Source organism: Scyliorhinus torazame, chromosome 8 (assembly GCF_047496885.1).
Source record: "Scyliorhinus torazame isolate Kashiwa2021f chromosome 8, sScyTor2.1, whole genome shotgun sequence".
NCBI classification, from domain to species: Eukaryota; Metazoa; Chordata; class Chondrichthyes; order Carcharhiniformes; family Scyliorhinidae; genus Scyliorhinus; species Scyliorhinus torazame.
The window spans coordinates 156,196,117-156,217,434 of NC_092714.1; the positions used below are offsets into that span (position 1 = coordinate 156,196,117).

Sequence of the window (21,318 nt, forward strand, 5' to 3'; positions counted from 1 at the left end):
GTGGTCTGGTCCATACTTAAGAACTTAGTGACCAACTTAAATGAGTATGCCACCACCGTCACAGACTTCATCAGCAAATGTGCGGACGACTGCGTGGATGACTGCGTCCAAAGAAAGCAGTTTGTACGTTCCCCAACCGGAAACCATGGCTCAATTGCGAGATTGACTCCCGACTGAAGGACAGGTCTATGGCGTTGAAGTCAGGTGACCCTGACCATTACAAGAAATTCAGGTACGGCCTCCGCAATATCAGACCAAGCGAGAGTCACAGACTACGTCACAGACTCTCGGTGGTTGTGGCAAGGCCTAAACAACGTAACGGGCTACAAAGTGAAGCCAAGCAGTATCTCCAGCAGCAGCGCACCCCGTCCCGATGAACTCAATGCATTCTATGCCAGGTTCGAGCAGGAAACCAACGACCCACTGCGAGTGCCCCAACAGCCCATAACACACACGTACCCACCATCACAGCTTCCAAAGTTAGATCGGTCTTCCTGAAAGTGAACACTCGGAAGGCGACGGGTCCGGACGGGATTCCTGGTCGTGCACACAGAGCCTGCGCGGCCCAGCTGGCAGATGCGTTTGCGGACATCTTTAACCTGTCCCTACTCCGCTCCGAGGTCCCCACCTGCTTCAAGAAGACCACCCTCATACTGGTGCCAAAGAAGAACCAGGCAACGTCCCTCACTGACTACCGCCCGGTGGCCCTAACGTCAGTTGTAATGAAGTACTTTGAGAGGTTGGTCATGAACTCATCACCTCCATACTCCCAGAATGCCTTGATCCACTGCAATTTGCATACCACCGAACCAGTCCACAGCGGACGCCATCTCCCTGGCCCTACACCCATCCCTAGAGCATCTCGACAACAAGGACTCGTACAACAGACTCCTATTGATTGACTACAGCTCCGCCTTCAACACCATAATCCCAGCCAAGCTCATATCAAAGTTCCAAAACCTAGGACTTGGCTCCTCACTCTGCAACTGGATCCTCGACTTTCTAACCCGCAGACCACAATCAGTAAGAATAAACAACAACACCTCCTCCACAATAGTCCTCACTACCGGGGCCCTGCAAGTACTTAGCCCCCTACTATATTCCCTGTACACACACAACTGCGTGGCAAAATTTGGTTCCAACTCCATCTACAAGTTTGCTGATGATACAACCGCAGTGGGCCGGATCTTGAATAACGACGAATCAGAATACAGGAGGGAGATAGAGAACCTAGTGGAGTGGTGCAGCGACAACAATCTATTTCTCAATGCCAGCAAAACTAAAGAGCTGGTCATTGACTTCAGGAAGCAAAGTACTGTACACACCTCTATCAGCATCAACGGGGCCAAGGTGGAGATGGTTAGCAGTTTCAAATTCCTAAGGGTGCACATCTCCAAAAATCTGTCCTGGTCCACCCACGTCGACGTTACCACAAAGAAAGCACAACAGCGCCTATACTTCCTCAGGAAACTGAGGAAATTCGGCATGTCCACATTTACTCTTATCAACTTTTATAGATGAACCATAGAAAGCATCCTATCGGGCTGCATCACAGCCTGGTATGGCAACTGTTCGGCCCAAGACCGCAAGAAACTTCAGAGAGTCGTGAACACAGCCCAGTCCATCACACAAACCTGCCTCCCATCCATTGACTCCATCTACACCTCCCGCTGCCTGGGGAAAGCGGGCAGCATAATCAAAGACCCCCTCTCACCCAGCTTACTCACTCTTCCAACTTCTTCCATTGGGCAGGAGATAGAAAAGTCTGCGAACACGCACGAATAGACTCAAAAACAACTTCTTCCCTGCTGTTACCAGACTCCTAACCGACCCTCTTATGGACTGATCTGATTAACACTACTCCCTTGTATGCTGCACCTGATGCTGATGTATTTACATTGTGTACCTTGTGTTGCCATATTATGTATTTTCTTTTTATTTTATTTTCATGTACGATGGCCCTTATTTTTTGTAATGTGGTTTTGGCTTTCTATAAAATAACATCTGTTGCTATCAGCACTTCTGTTGGAGGCAGCAGGTATCAGAGCAGTGAAAGCAGTGATATTTCACTGTTTCTGCCTGGGCTGCTGGCAGGGATGACTGATGGGGCGTCTTTGATGGGGTGTCTCTGATGGGGTGTCTCTGATTTGGAGGTCTAGGGTGACCTCCACTAGACCACTCTGATATGGGGAACTCTGATATGCGGGTCTCTGGTGGAGGAACCTCTGATTGGGGTGTCTCTGATGTGGGGGTCCCTAATACGGTGGTCACTGATATGGGGTGCCTGATGGGGAGGTCTCATGGAGGAGGCTTTTTGGGGGACTGAGGGGGGTCGGTGGGAGGGAGGTGGGTCACCTCATATGTGCATGCTGTGGGGGATGGTGACGCGTAATTCCCGTGTTGTTGGGGGTCCAGGATTGGTGTTGTGCAGTAGGGGGGCCAGCTGCTGGACTTCAGTATAGGGTCGCCCACTCAAAATGACAGCCCGATACCAGGATTCCCGTGAACTCCCCGCCATGCATAACCCTGCACGGCCAGTGAGAGGGAATTGCTTTTGGGCACCGCTCCTCGTGCCAGCTCAACGTTGGCCGAATCGCATGAGTATGTAATGGCGTAGAAGTTCTGGCAAAAGCAATATAGATGTGGCTAGGTGTTGAATGTGGACGGAGCCTCTTTTATGTGAGGCTGCGTGCAGATGGCAAAATGACAGACTTAGCTTCGCAGTACAGCAAGGCAATATAACTGGTGGCACCAGCTGGAGGATCGTGCCACATGAGTCCCATCTTTCTTTGATAAGGGATGCGTATCCCTCATCTGGATTCTTGAGATGGTTAAATAGTTCCACTAATAAATCTTGAAAGGAAGATTGGGGGGGCCCTTTGACCTACCCAAGAAATAGTTTCTGGTTGGCCAGCCTGGCTTATGAAATGCTGATGGCCCTTGTATAGTTCGGATTGAATTTGATCTTCGCAGCCCACAGGGTGTCATTAGTGTGTCTTCAGAGATAACGAGGTGCAATTTCCTACGATACTGCCATGGCAACTTGTATTGTTCAAGGTCACAGACTGACATAGCTTCACCGTTTTCAAAAAAAATAAATCTAGAGTACCCAATTATTTTTTTTCCAATTAAGGGACAATTTAGCGTGGCCAGTCCACCTTCTGGGGTGTGGGGGTGAGACCCACGCAGACATGGGGAGAATGTGTAAACTCCGCACGGACAGTGACCCAGGGCCAGGATCGAACCCGGGTCCTCGGTGCCATGAGGCAGCAGTGCTAACCACTGCGTCACCGTGCCACCCATGTTTCACCATTTTTAAAGCTTGACCAGCTTTTAAAATTTTAGAAAGAGCCATAAGGGTGGCTCTATCTATTTTACAAAAGATACAATGGGATCTTAGTCCCCTCACACTGAGAATCAACAGCAAAGCTGGTGATCCAGACAATATTGCTGTCTTATATGTCTGTTGCCCCAGTCTGTTGATACATAATTGTTTCCCGGTAGTGCAGCTGCTTATCCCGGCCCAGACCTGTCACAATAGGTGTATAACTGATTCAGAAAACATGGGTGGAATCTTCCATTCTGAAGTCTAAGTTCCATGTTGGCTGCGAAAGTAAAAGGGATTTCCGCTGTGGGGGCCGGTGCAGCTGACCACATGTGATCTTGTACTGTGAGCTCGCTGATTCTCACATTGCGTACAGGCAGGAAGTCACTATCCCTGCCGGTGCCTCAAGAGGTTGAAGGTCCATGTGCCATATTTGAAGGGCACATGGACAACCGGCACTATCCCATCCACGTTTGCCCAGCCCCAGCACTACCCTCACCCGCTAACCTTTCCTAGGTCATCCTCCATGCAACTTGCACTACCACAAGCATAGGATGGCATTTGGAGATGCCCCCTAAAGAGGACAATGCAACAACAGCTCACCAATAATCAATGAAAGAAGGCAACCTGACCACGAAGACACCACTAATATACAGTCATAAAAGCAAATGTTCTAATTTCTCGATGGCATGGTGATAGAATCTACCTTTTAGTATATAACAAATTAAAGGAATAAATGGCCCAAGATTTAAAATGGCTTCTTGAAATAGATTGTTAAAATACCCACATTTCAAAGACAGTGAGAGATGCTGTTTCCCATGGGAATCATCAGATAAGAGAGCTAGATTTAACCAAGAACACATTTGGTTAATTAAACGTGTCTGGGCACCACTCCCAGAAACTGTTTTCATGACAACGGATAAGATTCATAAGAAGGGCGCATTTCATCACCTCATGTTAAAATTTGACGGACAAGATGTTGATCGAATTGAATTAACTGTGTAATAACTTTAACTCAATCACAGCTAGAAAGGGAGATACAGCAATAATCTTTATAAAATACATGCCGGTCTTGAACAATTAATTCTGGAATCACTTACTTTAAATCTCTGATGCTACTTTTCTGTGCTGTCGCTTTGAACAGCCATTTAGTTTCATTTTCAACTTTCTGTATCGTGTATTCAACAAGAAGAAATATCAAGAGCTGTATTTGTATTGAATTCAACTCAGTACTCTGTATTTGCTTGGACAAAACAAACTTTAAAAAGACTCTGTATTTGCTTGGAAACTGACCTCTGACAAGAGACATCTACAAACTAAATGAATAAAGACAATTTACTTCATACATGAAGCTCTGTTTCATAATCTGATGAGTAGTGTATATCGTGCGGCGACATGTAAGATACACTAACCAAAGTTCAGGGGCGCGATTCTCCGCTCCCGCTCCGGTTGGGAGAATCGCCTGGCGCCCCATTTTTCCCCGGAACGCCGGTCCGACGCCCTCTCGCGATTCACCCAAGCGGCGAGAACGGCCCTGTCGAGTTCTGCGTGGTGCAGGCAGGAGAATCGCCCGGGACACCCAAAATGGCGATTCTCCGCTACACCCGCTATTCTCTGGCCCGGGTGGGCCGAGCGGCCTGCCCAAAACGACGGCTTCCCGCCGGCGCCATCCACACCTGGTCGCTGCCGGCAGGAACAGCGCGGGAAGGCTGGGGGAGCGGCCTGTGGGAGAGCGAGGGGGGTTCTTTCATCGGGGTAGGACTCAAAAGGGGTCTGGCCTGCGATCGGTGCCCACCAATCGGCGGGCCGGCCTCTCTGAAGGAGGACCTCCTTTCCTCCGTGCCCCGCAAGATCCATCCGACATCTTCTTGCGGGGCGGCCTTGGGGAGGACGGCAACCACGCATGCGCGGGTTGATACCGGTTGGTGCCGGCCAACCCGGGCATGCGCGTGTGACGGCAGTTACGTGGCGGATGATGCGGCGCCGCTTTTATGCGGCGCCAATGCCCGCGCGCGCTGACGACGCTGCTTTCGCGACATGCCCCCTGAGTTTCTCGCGGCCCCGATCCTAGCCCATTTTCGGGCCCTGAATCGGTCGGGTTCGGGGTCGTTTCGTGCCGTCGTGAACCTCGACAGCGTTCATTTTTTAAAAAATATATATTTTATTAAAAAAACTTTTGGCCAAACAAAACAATACAAAGGTTTTCCTTTTTACAACAGTAAAACAGTATAAATAACAGTGGCCGTTTTTAACAAACAAATAAATAATATATAAACTAAATGGCAACTGCCCTATCAAAAATAATAACTCTCCAAAAATAAAATCAAACAATCCAATATACATAGCCTAATACAAATATGTATACAAAAACACCCCTGAGGACCCGCCCGGGCCCCCCCCCCCCCCCCCCCCCCCCCTCCCCCCTGGGTTGCTGCTGTTACCTTCCCATTTCCCTTATCGCTCTGCGAGGTAGTCAATGAACGGTTGCCACCGCCTGGTGAACCCTTGAGCCAAACCCCTTAGTGCAAACTTTATCCGTTCTAGTTTTATAAACCCTGCCATGTCATTTATCCAGGTCTCCACGCCCGGGGGTTTGGCTTCCTTCCACATAAGCAATATCCTTCGCCGGGCTACTAGGGGCGCAAAGGCCAAGACATCAGCCTCTTTCGCCTCCTGCACTCCCGGCTCTTCTGCAACCCCGAATATAGCCAACCCCCCCGCCTGGCTCGACCCGGACCCCCACTACCTTCGAAAGCACCTTTGCCACCCCCACCCAGAACCCCTGTAGTGCCGGACATGACCAAAACATGTGGGTGTGGTTTGCTGGGCTTCTCGAGCATCTCCCACACCTATCCTCTACCCCGAAAAATTTACTGAGCCATGCTCCGGTCATATGCGCCCTGTGTAAAACCTTGAATTCTATCAGGCTTAGCCTGGCGCACGAGGACGGCGAGTTTACCCTACGTAGGGCATCGGCCCACAGCCCCTCCTCAATCTCTTCCCCCAGCTCTTCTTCCCATTTCCACTTCAGCTCATCCACCATGATCTCCCCCTCGTCCCTCATTTCCCTGTATATATCCGACACCCTACCATCCCCCACCCATGTCCCTGAGATCACTCTATCCTGAACCTCCTGCGTCAGGAGCTGCGGGAATTCCCTCACCTGTTGCCTCGCAAAAGCCCTCATTTGCATGTACCGAAATACATTCCCTTGGGGCAACCCATATTTTTCCGTCAGCGCTCCCAGACTCGCAAACGTCCCGTCTACGAACAGATCTCTCAGTTGCACAACCCCAGCTCTTTGCCATGCTTCAAATCCCCCATCCATTCTCCCTGGGACAAACCTATGGTTATTTCTTATCGGGGTCCGCAACGAGGCTCCCGTCCTTCCCCTATGTCATCTCCACTGCCCCAAAATTTTTAGTGTTGCCACCACCACTGGACTTGTAGTGTATTTCTTCGGGGAGAACGGCAACGGTGCCATCACCATTGCTTGTAGGCTGGTTCCCTTGCAGGACGCCATCTCCAATCTCTTCCACGCCGCTCCCTCCCCTTCTCCCATCCACTTACACACCATTGAGATATTGGCGGCCCAGTAGTATTCACTTAGGCTCGGTAGTGCCAGCCCCCCCCCTATCCCTGCTACGCTGCAAGAACCCCCTCCTCACTCTCGGGGTCTTCCCGGCCCACACAAAACTCATGACACTTTTCTCAATTCTCTTGAAAAAAGCCTTCGTGACCATCACCGGATCTCGGGAGGACTACCATTTTAACCACCTGCACCCTACCCACCAGTGACAGGGGCATCATGTCCCATCTCTTAAAATCCTCCTCCATCTGTTCCACCAATCTTGTTAGATTAAGCCGGTGTAAGGTTCCCCAACTCCTGGCTATCTGAATCCCTAAGTACCGGAAATCTCTTGTCACCTTCCTCAGCGGTAAGTCATCTATTCCCCTGCTCTGCTTCCCTGGATGCAGCACAAACAGCTCACTCTTACCCAGATTCAATTTGTACCCCGAAAATTCCCCAAACTCCTTGAGTGTCTGCATTATCTCAGGCATCCCCTCCACTGGGTCCGCAACATACAGCAACAAATCATCTGCATACAAGGATACCCGGTGTTCTCCTCCTCGACAGCGTTCATGACGGCTTGGGCACTTAGTCACGGGAGCGGAGAATCGCGCCCCAGATCTAATACATGGGAATTTCATTTAACAGGGGACCTTAACTCCAGCAAGGTGGCTTTTTAATCAGCATTACATGACATACTAATGTACACTAAAGTACTTCACAACATTTTTCATTAGGAAGCTCGGCCTGCCTTTAACCTGTCTTTAAAATCCTTAGAAACAGAATTCTGACATCTCAGTAACCGTCATAGGCAGGATCAGAAGATTCCACCCCACGTGTGTGTAATTCTCTCTAGAGGCCACAGTGTGTGTAGAGTTTATTTTGCAATAATATTGTACCTCATTCTAAGTCCATGCATCTTGTCCACAATATGATGCACCATTGAGTGTTCACAGAAAATGAATGCACTGATCTCTCTTTGAAAAATAAACTCCTCTTTCTCTTTATTCTGAAATCTCAGGAGCGCCAGTTCTCATATCGTCTCCTCATTTTTACAATGGGGATCCGGAGTTAGCGAAAGCCGTAGGTGGAATGAACCCTAATATGGAAGCTCATCAAACATTCGTTGATATAGAACCGGTAAGTGTGATGAACTACTGGTACAATATGTGTTTTACATAAACCTTTCCAAAAATATGACATTCAAGTTATTTACTGGCCCTTTCAGTTGAAGATAAAACTACGACACTAACTAAGCTTTCTTGGCTGTGGAGAGTTTATTGACTTAGTTGAATGTCAAAAATACTCCACCCCAAAGTGTCCCAGCTATCCCCATTTTCGGTGTTTCGTCTGTCTAGCAATGCGAATGTCATTAAACCCTCACAATGTAATTAATAATACATTGACAGAAGTTAGAGTGCATGAATCCACCTCTCTAAGATATAAGGATGAAATGCCAGATAACTGTAGTTTCAGCGGGTTTAGAATCAGCGAACTATGGAAGTTTTTGCAGAGATCATTTAGACCCAATTGTGTTTGTGCCAGCCCCTCACTACAGCATCCCTACACTGACCCAATGCCCACCCTATCTTCTCTGTTTCAAATATGTATCCAATTTTCCTGGAGATGATGCAGTGGTTTCTTCCCCAAACACGGTCTGTAGTGAAGTATTCTGAGCTCCAACAACTCATGGTGGACATAAATTTTCCCAATACTCTTGCCTCGCTGACTTTGACATCACATCAGTAGTTTTTAAAGACTTTAAGAAATATATATCTTTTTTAAAAATATGGATTTTATTAAATGTGGGAAATTTGACATTCAGCAAATAAAATCTGCTTTTCGAGGCTAGTGAGGGTTTATAGCTATAATTATGAAGTTGGTTCACATCTTAACGCCCAGGTTCACCTCATTAACAGATCGCAGAATTGTTACAGTGCAGAAGGAGACCATTTGGCCCATCATTTCTGAACTGGCTCTCTGAATGGGCATTTCATCAGTACCATTCTGTCGCCTTCTCCCGTAACTCTGCACATTCTTCCTTTTCAAATAACAGTTCAAGTTAATTTTGAATGCTTTGATTGGACCTATATCCATCACAGTCACAGACTGTACATTCCAGATCCTAACCACTTGCTGTGTGAACCTGCCTCCACCACACTCTCAGACAGTGCATTTCACATCCTAACCACTCGCTGTGTGAACCTGCCTCCACCACACTCTCAGACAGTGTATTCCAGAGACTGACCACTCGCTGTGTGAACCTGCCTCCACCACACTTTCAGACAGTACATTCCAGAGGCTGACCATTTACTGTGTGAACCTGCCTCCACCACACTCTCAGACAGTGTATTCCAGAGACTGACCACTCGCTGTGTGAACCTGCCTCCACCACACTCTCAGACAGTGTATTCCAGAGGCTGACCACTCACTGTGTGAATCTGCCTCCACCACACTCTCAGACAGTGTATTCCAGATCCTAACCACTCGCTGTGTGAACCTGCCTCCACCACACTCTCAGACAGTACATTTCAGATCCTAACCACTCACTGTGTGAATCTGCCTCCACCACACTCTCAGACAGTACATTCCAGAGATTAACCTCTCGCTATGTGATAAAGCTTTTCTCACATCACTTTTGCTTTTTTTGTATTCGGTCATGGGATGTAAGTGTCGCTGAGTGGACCAACATAGTTTACCCTGATCCATTTACTTTTTTTTTTAAATTTAGCATACCCAATTCATTTTTTCCAATTAAGGGGCAATTTAGCGTGGCCAATCCACCTACCCTGCACATCTTTGGGTTGTGAGGGCGAAACCTACGCAAACACTGGGAGAATGTGCAAACGACACACGGACAGTAAACCAGACCTGGCATCGAACTTGGGACCTCGGCGCCGTGAGGCAGCAATGCTAACCACTGCGCCATCATGCTGCCGCACCCATGTCAGTTTACTAATTGCTATACAACTGTTCCTTCCCATTCTTGTTATCATTCAACAAGGTCTTTCTCCCTGGGTTTTTACAGTGATACTAAACAGCATTAAAGTGGCGGTTCTTGACAGTTTATGATTACAAGGGTGATAGAGGTCAAAGGGGAAGCACAACGCCAAACATTCTGGAGGAGCCTGGATTTATTGACTGAATTTCTGCGTTTAACTGTGCCGGTGTGACCGCCCAAAGTTGTGGTCAGTTTCAGTGGGGTAATGCCGGTTATTCATGAGGCATGGTGATCTTCAGGTTAAATCACCACCTGTCAGCTCTCTCCCCTCAAAGAGGAAAACAGCCTCCGGTTATCTGGGACTATGACAACTTTACCTTTAACTTGTAGACTTGGCTATTCCATTGCACACCTGGTATCATACTCTGTCTGAGGTCATCCAGAGTCTGTTTCCCGTATCCTAACCCACACATCACCTCATACTGGCTGACCTACACTGGTTATCAGTTGTACAACATCTGGAGCTTTTGAATCTTGTTTTCTGATCCCTTCATGCTCTCTCTCTTCTTCTATTCTCCTCCGGCCCCATAACCCGCCGGGATCTCTGTGCTTCTCCAATTCTGGCCTCTTGAGCCTCTCCATCATTGGTGACCATGCCTTCAGCTGGTTGGGCCCTAAGCTCTGGACGTATCTGCCAACATTTCTCTGCCTCTCTATCTCTCTTTGAAACAATCCTTAAAACTAATCTCTTTGCCTGTCATCTGCCCTGATATCTCCATCATGGTTTGGTGTCAAATTGTAATTGATAACACAATGTAGCACCTTGTGACACTTTGCTGCATAAAGGCTCCATACAAATACAAAATGTTGTTATATTGCATACAAATAACGATCAAATGTTTGACATTGAATGGGGATTGATGTAATCCTGCACCTCACTCCTATTATCCTCTGCACTTGAAGTGATTATCATCTAAAAATTACACATTGTATCGATTTCCCACAGGATAATGACTATTGTGGAACCCCGAAAAGGTGAGTCCAAAGTAGTTTATTTCCCACTCACAGTGAGGAAATACAGCAACTAAGCAACAGTCCTTATCCCAGCCGGGACCATCCTGAGATGCCGGCTCCTTCCTGGGTTGGCTTTTATCTCGGGTAATTAACGAGTCCTCTGTTGAGCCTCCACCCCTTAGCGGAGGAGTGTGCGCTCCATGAGCCCACGGGGCGATCAGTCGGGTCTCGTGGGGGTTATAACACACTCGTAGAAAAATATTGGATCCACATCCTGTTTGAAAGCTTCTATTCTTGTTGCCAGAGCTTTTGGTCATATTTTATGTTAGCATTCAACATTGCGAATAGCTCCATCCACAAGTAGAATTGGTTTTCATCCTACGAACATCAACCTGTAATATATCAGATTCCTGTTTCAGTGGAAAGCAGTATCAGGAGTCTTCTGTTCCCATTTCCCAGACTGGAGTCTATTATTCATGATCTCTTGTCGCTGACAACTGCTGGTTCTTCCTTTGTCACCTTTGATGGTCTCCAGCTTCTCTTCCATGGTGTTGGCTGTGGCTCCACCTCCTCTGAAAGTTGTGTTTGGTTTCAAGTTCCCCTCCAGAGGTTGAGTACATCATTCAAAACTAGTGCTGAGAGAATGCAGCCTTAAGGAGGAAGGTTAACCCTGTCTTCTCTCGTCAGTGGGTTTAATAGATCCCACAATACTATCCGAAAGAAGAACAGGAGAGTTCGACAGTGTCCTGGCCAATACTGATCCCTTAATCAGCATCGTGAAGAAATTATCTCATTGTTGTTGCTGGGAGTTTGCTGTGTTCCAATTGGCTGCTACATTTCCTGGATCAGTGACCCTCGCCGCTTCAAAAATATTGGCTGTAAGATGCTGTGGGATGTCCTGAGATCATAGAAGGTGCTATATAAATGCAACTCTTTCTTTCTTACATGCCCCTTCCACAGTTTCATTGACCACAGCCTGATTCCCTTGGCCGCCTCCTTTGTCCCTTCTCTTGCCAACATTTCATTGATGCTACTCTCTCCTGCTTGCCTGCCTCTGCACTGTAAATTCTATGATTCTATGATTCTATAATTCACACATTTCCCAACTCAATGTGCCCCTCCTTCACCAACCTTTGCAGCTGGACACTGCCCCAGCTCCTTCAGCTTATTGCCCCCGGCAGAAGCCATTGCCCCTCCGTGCCCATAAACCTTGAATCGCAAAGAGATAAACGATAAAGCAATCTAGCTGAGAAGTATCTTTGTGCTTGCATTATTTACAGATGACCGGCATCCCTGTCAGAGCAGCGAAGAGAATGCAAATCAATCTTCACGTTGAGTCAGTGAAATACATTGTGTAAGTGACATACTTTACTCTCTGGGAAACTGGCAGTTCATGTTGCTTATTTTAGGGTGAATATAAGTGCTTTCCAACAGTACAGCTTACCCACTGTCTGTGAGAATGACTGAGGACGCCCATTGCCTCTTCAACATCCGCCCCTGGACACTTCAACCCCGAGGTCCTGCCGGCCCAGAGCATGTTGGAACGCCGCCGGCGGGACTCATTTTTCCTCGGACGGCCGCTCAGCCCATCCGGGCCGGAGAATCGCAGCGCCGCCGGAGGATTGCCGCTACGGCCTTTTGCAGCGATTCTCCGTGCGGCCCGGCGCCTTCGCGCGCAGCCGTTTTCACAGGGGTGGGAGAATCGCGTCCCGGCGTCGGGGCAGCATGCAGCGATTTGCGCGGTGCCACGTTGATCCTCCCTCCCGGCGGGGTGGGGGGGGGTCGGAGAATCCTGCCCAATATTTCTATTTTCTCTCTCCCTCACACCAGGAAGCATTTTTCTGTGTCTATTCAAACAGAACATTTCATTGTTTTGAAGAGCTCATCGAGGTCATCCCTCAGCATTTTCCTCTCCAGAGAAAAGAGACCCTATCTGTTCACACTTTCCTGGTTGGTAGAACCTCGCAATTCTGTTACCATTGGGAGAAATTTACAACTGCCCTCGCTGGCGGCATCTTCCGTAGGTATAGCCTCAAAATAAGGGGAAGCAGATTTAGGACTGAACTGAGGAGAAACTTCTTCACCGAAAGGGTTGTGAATCTGTGGAATTCACTGCCCAGTGAAGCAGTTGATGGTTTTAATAATAATAATAATCTTTATTGTCACAAGTAGGCTTACATTGACACTGCAATGAAGTTATTGTGAAAATCCCCTAGTCGCCACATTCCGGCGCCTGTTCGGGTACACAGAGGGAGAATTCAGAATGTCCAAACTACCTAACAACACATCTTTCGGGATTTGTGGGAGGAAACCGGAGCACCCGGAGGAAACCAACGCAGACACAGGGAGAACGTGCAGACTCCGCACAGACAGTGACCAAAGTCGGAATCGAACCTGGACCCTGGAGCTGTGAAGCAACAGTGCTAACCACTGTGCTACCGTGCTGCCCTTCAGCTGCTTCATCAATGACCTTCCCTCCATCATATGTCTTCTTGTAATTTGTTGCAGTCCTCATTGGCAACGTGTTTTTGATTCCCAATTTCTAAATCAATTTGATTTTACTCAACTTCTTACATGCAACAGTTTATCATAAATATTTAACAACAGCTATTCTAACATGTCATTTTCAATATATTTACTTGCAGCCAAACTGGCCAAATGAGGACAGTGATTTTACCAGTTCTCTTTATAAATGAGGTATGTTACGTAATTTTTTTAGGTTATATGTTAAGCATATTATTATTGCACTAATGTGACATGTTCCATTTCTAATCCCCATGCCAGTTATTCAAAGAACAAAGAACAAGAAAAAGTACAGCACAGGAACAGGCCCTTCGGCCCTCCAAGCCTGTGCCGATCATGATGCCCTAACTAAAAAAATATTTCTGCCCTTACTCTGTCCATATCCCTCTATTTCCTCGCTATTCATGTATCCACCCAGATGCCTCGTATCCCTCTACTTCCTCCCTATTTATGTATCCATCCAGATGCCTCTTAAATGTTGCTAATGTGCCTGCTTCACCACATCCTCTGGCAGCGCGTTCCAGGCACCCACCACCCTCTGCATGAAAAACTTATCCCGAACATCTCCCTTAAACTTTCCCCCTCTCACCTTGAACCTGTGCCTCCTGTAATTGACACTTCCACCCTTGGAAAAAGCCTCTGACTATCCACCCTGCCTATGCCTCACATAATTTTGTAGACTTCTATCAGGTCACCCCTCAGCCTCCGTCTTTCCAGTGAAAACAATCCTAGTTTATTCATCCTCTCCTCATAGCCAAACCCTCGAGACTAGCCAACATCCTGGTGAACCTTCTTTGCACTCTCTCAAAAGCTTCCACATCCTTCTGATAATGTGGTGACCAGAACTGCACGCAATACTCCAAATGCGACCTAACCAAGATGTTATACAGCTGCAACGTGATTTCCCAACTCCTGTACTCAATGCCCCGGCATTCAATTCTTTCCGAGTGTGGATGTCCATTTGGTTACAATTTGTGGGCAGTTTTATTAAACGTCATACAATAACTAATTTAACAAAAGTTTACTTTTCTGGAGCATTCCTGATACTGAAATACCTTCTGTAGGCCGGAATTCTCCAATCTTTGGGAGTCTTTTCCCCCCGCTGGCAGTGCACCCCCACTCGTGAGTTTCCTGGCGGTGTGGGGTGGCTTCAATGGGAAATCCCATTGACAAGCAGTGGGAGTGGAGAATCTCGCTGCCAGCAAACGGAGCGCCGCCGGGATACACACAGCTGGATTCCTCTGTTTTGGGGACTATGTCCCATGCTGTCGTAAAACCAGTGGAGTTTCACGCCAAAACAAATCGTGTGAAATGGCCCCATATTCATAGCACTGCAGGGGGCTAGCAGAGACCCGCCGTAAATCTATCTGCTTTTGCTGTGGATACGGGCCCCCGCACTTCCGGGTCTGAGGCCGTGCATGCGCACGGCGGAGGCCGTACCGTGCTCCATGGCAGACTCAGACCGCGGAGCTGGACACTAAAAATAAACCCCCCGATCGGCCGCATGTCCGACCCTGACCGCCCGCCCAAAAATTGCCCGTCCGCATACAAGGCCTTCCCTGCCCTCCGATTGGCCTGCCCACAACCAGGGCGGCCGCGGACTGAGTCCGCAGCCACCACGTTAGTTTCCCGACCAGCAGGACCATGAGTGGTTCACACCGTCGGGACTTTGGCCGGTCGGGGGCGTAGAATGTGGGGCGGGCCACCAGCAATGGCCACAGGTAGGAGATTCAGGGACCCGCCGCCAGTCCCGATTCTGTGCGGGGAAATGGATTCTCAGCCCCAGCGCCGGCTGCAATTTCAGCGTCGGTGTGCGGAGAATCCAGCCCCGTGCGTCTGAGGGACCGGAGAATCCAGCCCATCATCTCGGAGCAAAGAGGATATAAGTGGAGAAAGGTGAACTGGAGGAATGGAGAGCGCTTGGACGAGGGGACAAATAATTGTTTGGAGAAGCACTTTGAAAAGAGGGAAAGAGGTTGCAAGGCAGGGGGAACTGGCCGTACAATTTGGGGGTGGGGGTCAGAGGTAGGCAAGGGTCTGAATGAGCAGAGGCAGTGAGAAGTGGAAAACAAGGAGATGTTTGGTGGCAGAGGACGGGGGCGGGGGGAAGCATTACGAATTAGCTGAGGTTTAGGCAGAGAGATTGTCAGAAAAGTCAGAACACAAGCTGCCAAAGGCCCAGACTTGGGTGAGTGAGATACAAAAAGGGGAAGAAAGTTTTCATTATGGCACAGCAGACGTGGGGACCAAAGCTAAGACTATTGTCACGGAGGGGACAGCTTTGGGATCTAATGGAGTTTGGAGGTAAGACAAGTTTAGAGGAACCAGAAAATATGGCTTATTTTTATTTTTGATGTTCGAATTGGAGAGATTTTCTTTCTGATTGGAGTCTGATTCACCCAGAGGTCTCCTGGCCCTTGTTTAACCTGATGCCATGAGACATCATAGGGTCAGGTGTCAATGTCAAGGACTCCCAGGCAAACACCGTTCTGGCTGAATACCACGATGCCACTATCTCTGCTGGGTATGTGCTCTGCCGATGATTGACTGGAAGATATTATTCAGTTTGTATGTGAGGCTTTTGCTTGATGACAGCTTCCAAATCTTGTCACAAGCCCCAGATGTTAGGAAAGAGGACTTTGCAGGGTCAAAATGGCTGCCCAAGTTGGTGACAAATGGTCCATCTGGCCTCATTCCTTTTAGATTTGGTACAACTTAACTTGCAAAGAGCAAGTAAAGAGTCAACCACATTGCAGCGGATCTGGAGTCACATACAGGTCAGACCGGATAAGGATGGCAGATTTCCTTCCCTAAAGAACATTAGATGTAGATGGGCTTTTACAACAATCAATGATAGTTTCATGACATCATTACTGAGACTAGCTTTTATATTCCAAATTTTATTCATTGAATTTAAATTCCACCCGCTTGCATGATGGGATTTGAACTCACATCCTTTTATTTTTTTCATGGGGTGTGGGCGTCGCTGATCAGACCTACATTTGTTGCCAATTCCTAACTGACCTTGAGCTGTGACTTGTTAGGTCATTGCAGAGGGTAGTTCGTGTGAGGGAGTCACATTTGGCCAGATTGGATAAAGACGCCAGTTCTCTCGCTTAAAGGGCAGTAATGAGCAGGATGGGTTTTTAATGACAATCAATGGACACCATTAAGGAATGGTAAAAGCATATTATGGCGCATTGACCTACTGTTGCTGTGGCGAAAGGAACAGGTCAGAGGCTAGGAATCCTATGGTGAGTAACTCACTTCCTGACTCCCAAAAGCCTGTCCACCATTGAGATTTAGATTTATTATCACGTGCACCCAGGTAGACTGAGACATACTTTTCTGCGTACAGTCCAGGCAGATTGTTCCATACATGTATAACATAGCACATACGATAAATACACAATGTAAATACATAGACATCAGGTGAACAGATGGAGTGTAGTCTGCAAGGCACAAGTCAAGAGCGTGATGGAATACTCTCCACTTACCTGGATGAATACCGCTCCAACAACACTCAAGAAGCTCAACACCATCCGGGTGAAAGCAGTCAGCTTGATTGCTCCCCCTTCCACAAACTCCCTCTACCACCGATGAATAGTGGCAGCCGTGTGTATCATCTGCAAGATGCACAGCAGGAACACAAGGTTCCTTCGATAGCACCTTCCAAACCCACGACCACTACCATCTAGAAAGACAAAAGCAGCAGGTACCTGGGAACACCACCACCGGGAGGATCCCCTCCAAGTCACTCATCATCCTGACTTGGAAATATATCGGCCCTTCCTTCACTGTTGCTGGGTCAAAGTCCTGGAACTCCCTCCCGAACAGCACTGTGGATGTATCTGGACCTCAGGGAGTACAGTGGTTCAAGAAGACAGCTCATCGCCACCTTCTTAAGGGGCAATTAGGGATGGGCAATAAAGGATGGCCTAGCCAGCGACATCCGCATTTCAGGCATTAATTTGAAGAACCCATGACCTTGGTAAGATTATTGGAAGTCGAGAACTGAAGAGAATTGGAACGAAAAAGGATGATTTCTCTTAGAGACAGTGATGGTGATGTTAATGGAAACATGGACAACACAGAAATAGACCATTCATCCCAATTATTCTGTGCTTGTATGTTTTATACCACAGCAATCTTCTCATCTTCCATATGATTAGCCATTCATCTTATCTTTTATTCCCCTTTCTCTCATGCAATCACCTTGTTTCTTTTTGAAAGCATAAAAGCTATTTAGGGTGACAGGTGGCACTGATGCCTAACAGCACCAGGAACCCGGGTTCGATTCTGACTTTGGGTCACTGTCTGTGCGGAGTTTCACCTTCTCTACGTGGGTTTCCTCCGGGTGCTCCGGTTTCCTCCCACAATCCAAAGATGGGCAGGTTAGGTGGATTGACCATGATAAATTGCCCCTTAGTGTCCAAATGGTTAGGTGGGGTTACAGAGTTACGGGGATAGGTTGGGGGAGTGAGCCCAGATGGGTGCTCTTCCAGAGGGTTGGTGCAGACTCAATGGGCCGAATGGTCTCCTTCTCAACTGTAGGGAATCTATGGTTCTATCTCAACGACTTCCTGTGGTAACAAGTTCCATATCCTAACAACTGCCTGACTGGAGGAATGGAATCCTTATGTCCTTATAATCAAAGTCCTTATAATCATAGACCCCTCCCACCCGGCTCACTCACTCTTCCAACTTCTTCCATCGGGCAGGAGATACAGAAGTCTGAGAACACGCACAAACAGACTCAAAAACAGCTTCTTCCCCGCTGTTACCAGACTTCTAAACGACCCTCTTATGGACTGACCTCATTAACACTACACCCCTGTATGCTTCATCTGCTGCCAGTGCTTATGTATTTACCTTGTGTTGCCCTATTATGTATTTTCTTTTATTTCCTTTTCATTTCATGTACTTAATGATCTGTTGAGCTGCTCGCAGAAAAATACTTTTCACTGTACCTCGGTACACGTGACAATAAACAAATCCAATCCAATCCAATGTCCGCACTGGTAACTGTCTTTTATTTATCTCTGGTTTTGGTTTTTCCAATACAAATCCACAATTTTAAAAACTTCTATCAGCTCATTTCGCAGTCTTCTCTTTTCTAAAGACAAAACCCAACCTGTTCAATCTATCCCAATAGCTGTCATCTCTCATTTCTGATCTTGCCTCGATCCTCTCATCTTCCATCTGCATCATCTTAGCCATTCATCTAATCTTTCTATTCCCTTTTCTCTCATGCAATCACCTTGTACAGAGACTAGAACTGTGGCCTGACTCGACTCCTGTTCAAGTTTAACAGGTGGAATACCTGGCAGGTGGAATACAATGTTGACAAATGTGAGGTTGTCCATTTAGGTAGGAATAACAGCAAAAGGGATTATTATTTAAATGATAAAATATTAAAACATGCTGCTGTGCAAAGGGACCTGAGTGTCCTAGTGCATGAGTCACAAAATGTTGGTTTACAGGTGCAACAGGTGATTAAGGAGGTGAATGGAGTTTTGTCCTTCATTGCTAGAGGGATGGAATTTAAGACTAAGGAGGTTATGCTGCAACTGTATAAGGTGCTAGTGACGCTACACCTGGAATATTGTGTTCAGTTTTGGTCTCCTTACCTGAGAAAGGACGTACTGGCGCTGGAGGGTGTGCAGAGGAGATTCACTAGGTTAATCCTCTTTAGAAAAGAGGGGGTTGTATTACGAGGAGAGGTTGAGTAGACTGGGAATGTACTCGTTGGAATTTAGAAGGATGCGGGGGGATCTTATAGAAATATATAAAATTATGAAGGGAATAGATGTGGGGAGGTTGTTTCCATTGGCGGGTGAAAGCAGAACTGGGGGGCATAGCCTCAAAATAAGGGGAAGTAGATTTAGGACTGGGCTTAGAAGGAACTTCTTTACCCAAAGGGTTGTGAATCCATGGAATTCTCTGCCCAGTGAAGCAGTTGAGGCTCCTTCATTAAATGTTTTCAAGATAAGGACAGATAGCTTTTTGAAGAATAAAGGAATAAAGGGTTATGGTGTTCGGGCCGGAAAGTGGAGCTGAGTCCACAAAAGATCAGCCATGATCTCATTGAATGGCGGAGCAGGCTCAAAGGGCCAGATGGCCTACTCCTGCTCCTAGTTTTTAAGTTCTTATGTTCTTATTGAACTCTGTGCTATTGGAAATAAATACCTCAGTGCCTTGTTCCCATGTTCAGTTGCTTTGCTGACCTTCTATTAATGAAGGGATGGGTGTCAAGAGGAAGACCAAGAGATGGTTGAGGCAGTGACAGCTATGTGGATGGTTTGGTTACATTTTGTGTTTGAGTGGAGGGTCGGAGTGTCGTCATTTTGGATTTGTGGGAAGATGCATGTTAATGAAATTGGCCCATCCAGATACGCAGCCACACTGGTTTACTGGTGCTTGTCTATGAGGCATGGTGATTGTTCTTAATCCAGAGCGAGGAGTTGGGTAGCGGTGGTCATTGAGTTTAAAGGCAAGAGGACACTGAAGATGGAATAATATAATTGTGAAGACGATTAACAGAGATATTGATGTCACCTTAAATGATTTTTCAAAGGATGAGGTGGTCAGAATTCAAGAAGCCATTTGTGAATGAACTTTAAGGCATTTTCAATGTGCTACAAATATCTTTCCCATTAAACCACTGATGGACTGGCAAGGGACAATTATTTGCCATTGCTCACCAAAAGTCTAAAACTTATTGCAAGTATATTACTACTCTCCACCACCAAGAATTCCATCATGTCTTCTCATATAACACCTGGTGAAATGTATGTTAACTTTTAACCAACCAGTAAGAGATCTAGGTGTGTTCGGTATTGATCCTGGGTCGAGGGAGTCTCAAAAATGGCATTGATCATCTCTTTGAAGCATAAATTTCACCAATGAATATTCAAAAGATAATAAAAATGTAATGACATTAAAACAGCATATGGGATTAATGTTCAAAATGCTGTGTTTTACTTGTATTTACAGCAATACATAGTAATACATAGAACATACAGTGCAGAAGGAGACCATTTGGCCCATCGAGTCTGCACTGACCCACTTAAGCTCTCACTTCCACCCTATCCCCAAAACCCAATAACCCCATCTAACCTTTTTGGACACTAAGGGCAATTTAGCATGGCCAATCCACCTAACCTGCACGTCTTTGGACTGTGGGAGGAAACTGGAGCACCCGGAGGAAACCCACACAGACACGGGGAAAACGTGCAGACTCCGCACAGACAGTGACCCAAGCTGGGATTCGAACCTGGTACTCTGGTTCTGTGAAGCCACAGTGCTAGCCACGTGTGCTACCGTGCTGCCCCAGTGTGTGGGTACAGCAAGCAATTAGGAAGGCAAATGGTATGCTGGCCTTCAATGCAAGAAGATTTGAGAACAGGAGCAAGAAGGTCTTACTGCGGCTGGAAAGGGCCCTTTCTTGTGGGACCACAGTCAGGGTATTGTGTACAGTTTTTGCCTCCTTACATAAGAAAGGATATACCTGTCAGAGGGACTGCAGCAAAAGTTCACCAGACTGATTCCTGGGATGGCAGGATTGTTGTTTGAGGAGAGGGTCAACTGAGCCTCTATTCACTGGAGTTTAGAAGACTCAGAGGGGATCTCATTGAAAATTATACAGTTCTGACAGGGCTGTACAGACTGGATGTAGGAACGATGTTACCCCTGGCTGGGGAGGCTAGAACAAGACGTCACAGTGTCAGGATATGGGGTAAAACCTTTAGGCTGTCTTCACTCATGGGGAGGTGAACTTGTGAAATTCTCTATCACAGAAGGCTGTGGAGGTCAAGTTAACAGTTCAAGTACCTGTTCGGTTAGCTGGTGAAATTACAGGTTGATATCACTCAGTCACAATTCCCATCATCGTGACAGTCTCCTGCCAGGTGTCAGGCAAATTAATTACATGGTGGTACTCCT

General features: G+C 47.1%; 1 protein-coding gene across 1 annotated transcript in view; it reads left to right on the top strand.

Moving 5' to 3' along the window:
* Positions 1–21,318, top strand: part of LOC140428214 (lysosome membrane protein 2-like) — a 108,460-nt gene that overhangs the window by 81,517 nt on the left and 5,625 nt on the right. Inside the window, exons 8-10 of the mRNA XM_072514423.1 lie at positions 7,918–8,036; positions 12,132–12,205; positions 13,497–13,548. Coding sequence (XP_072370524.1) covers positions 7,918–8,036; positions 12,132–12,205; positions 13,497–13,548 — 245 coding nt within the window. The remainder of the gene's footprint in view (positions 1–7,917; positions 8,037–12,131; positions 12,206–13,496; positions 13,549–21,318) is intronic.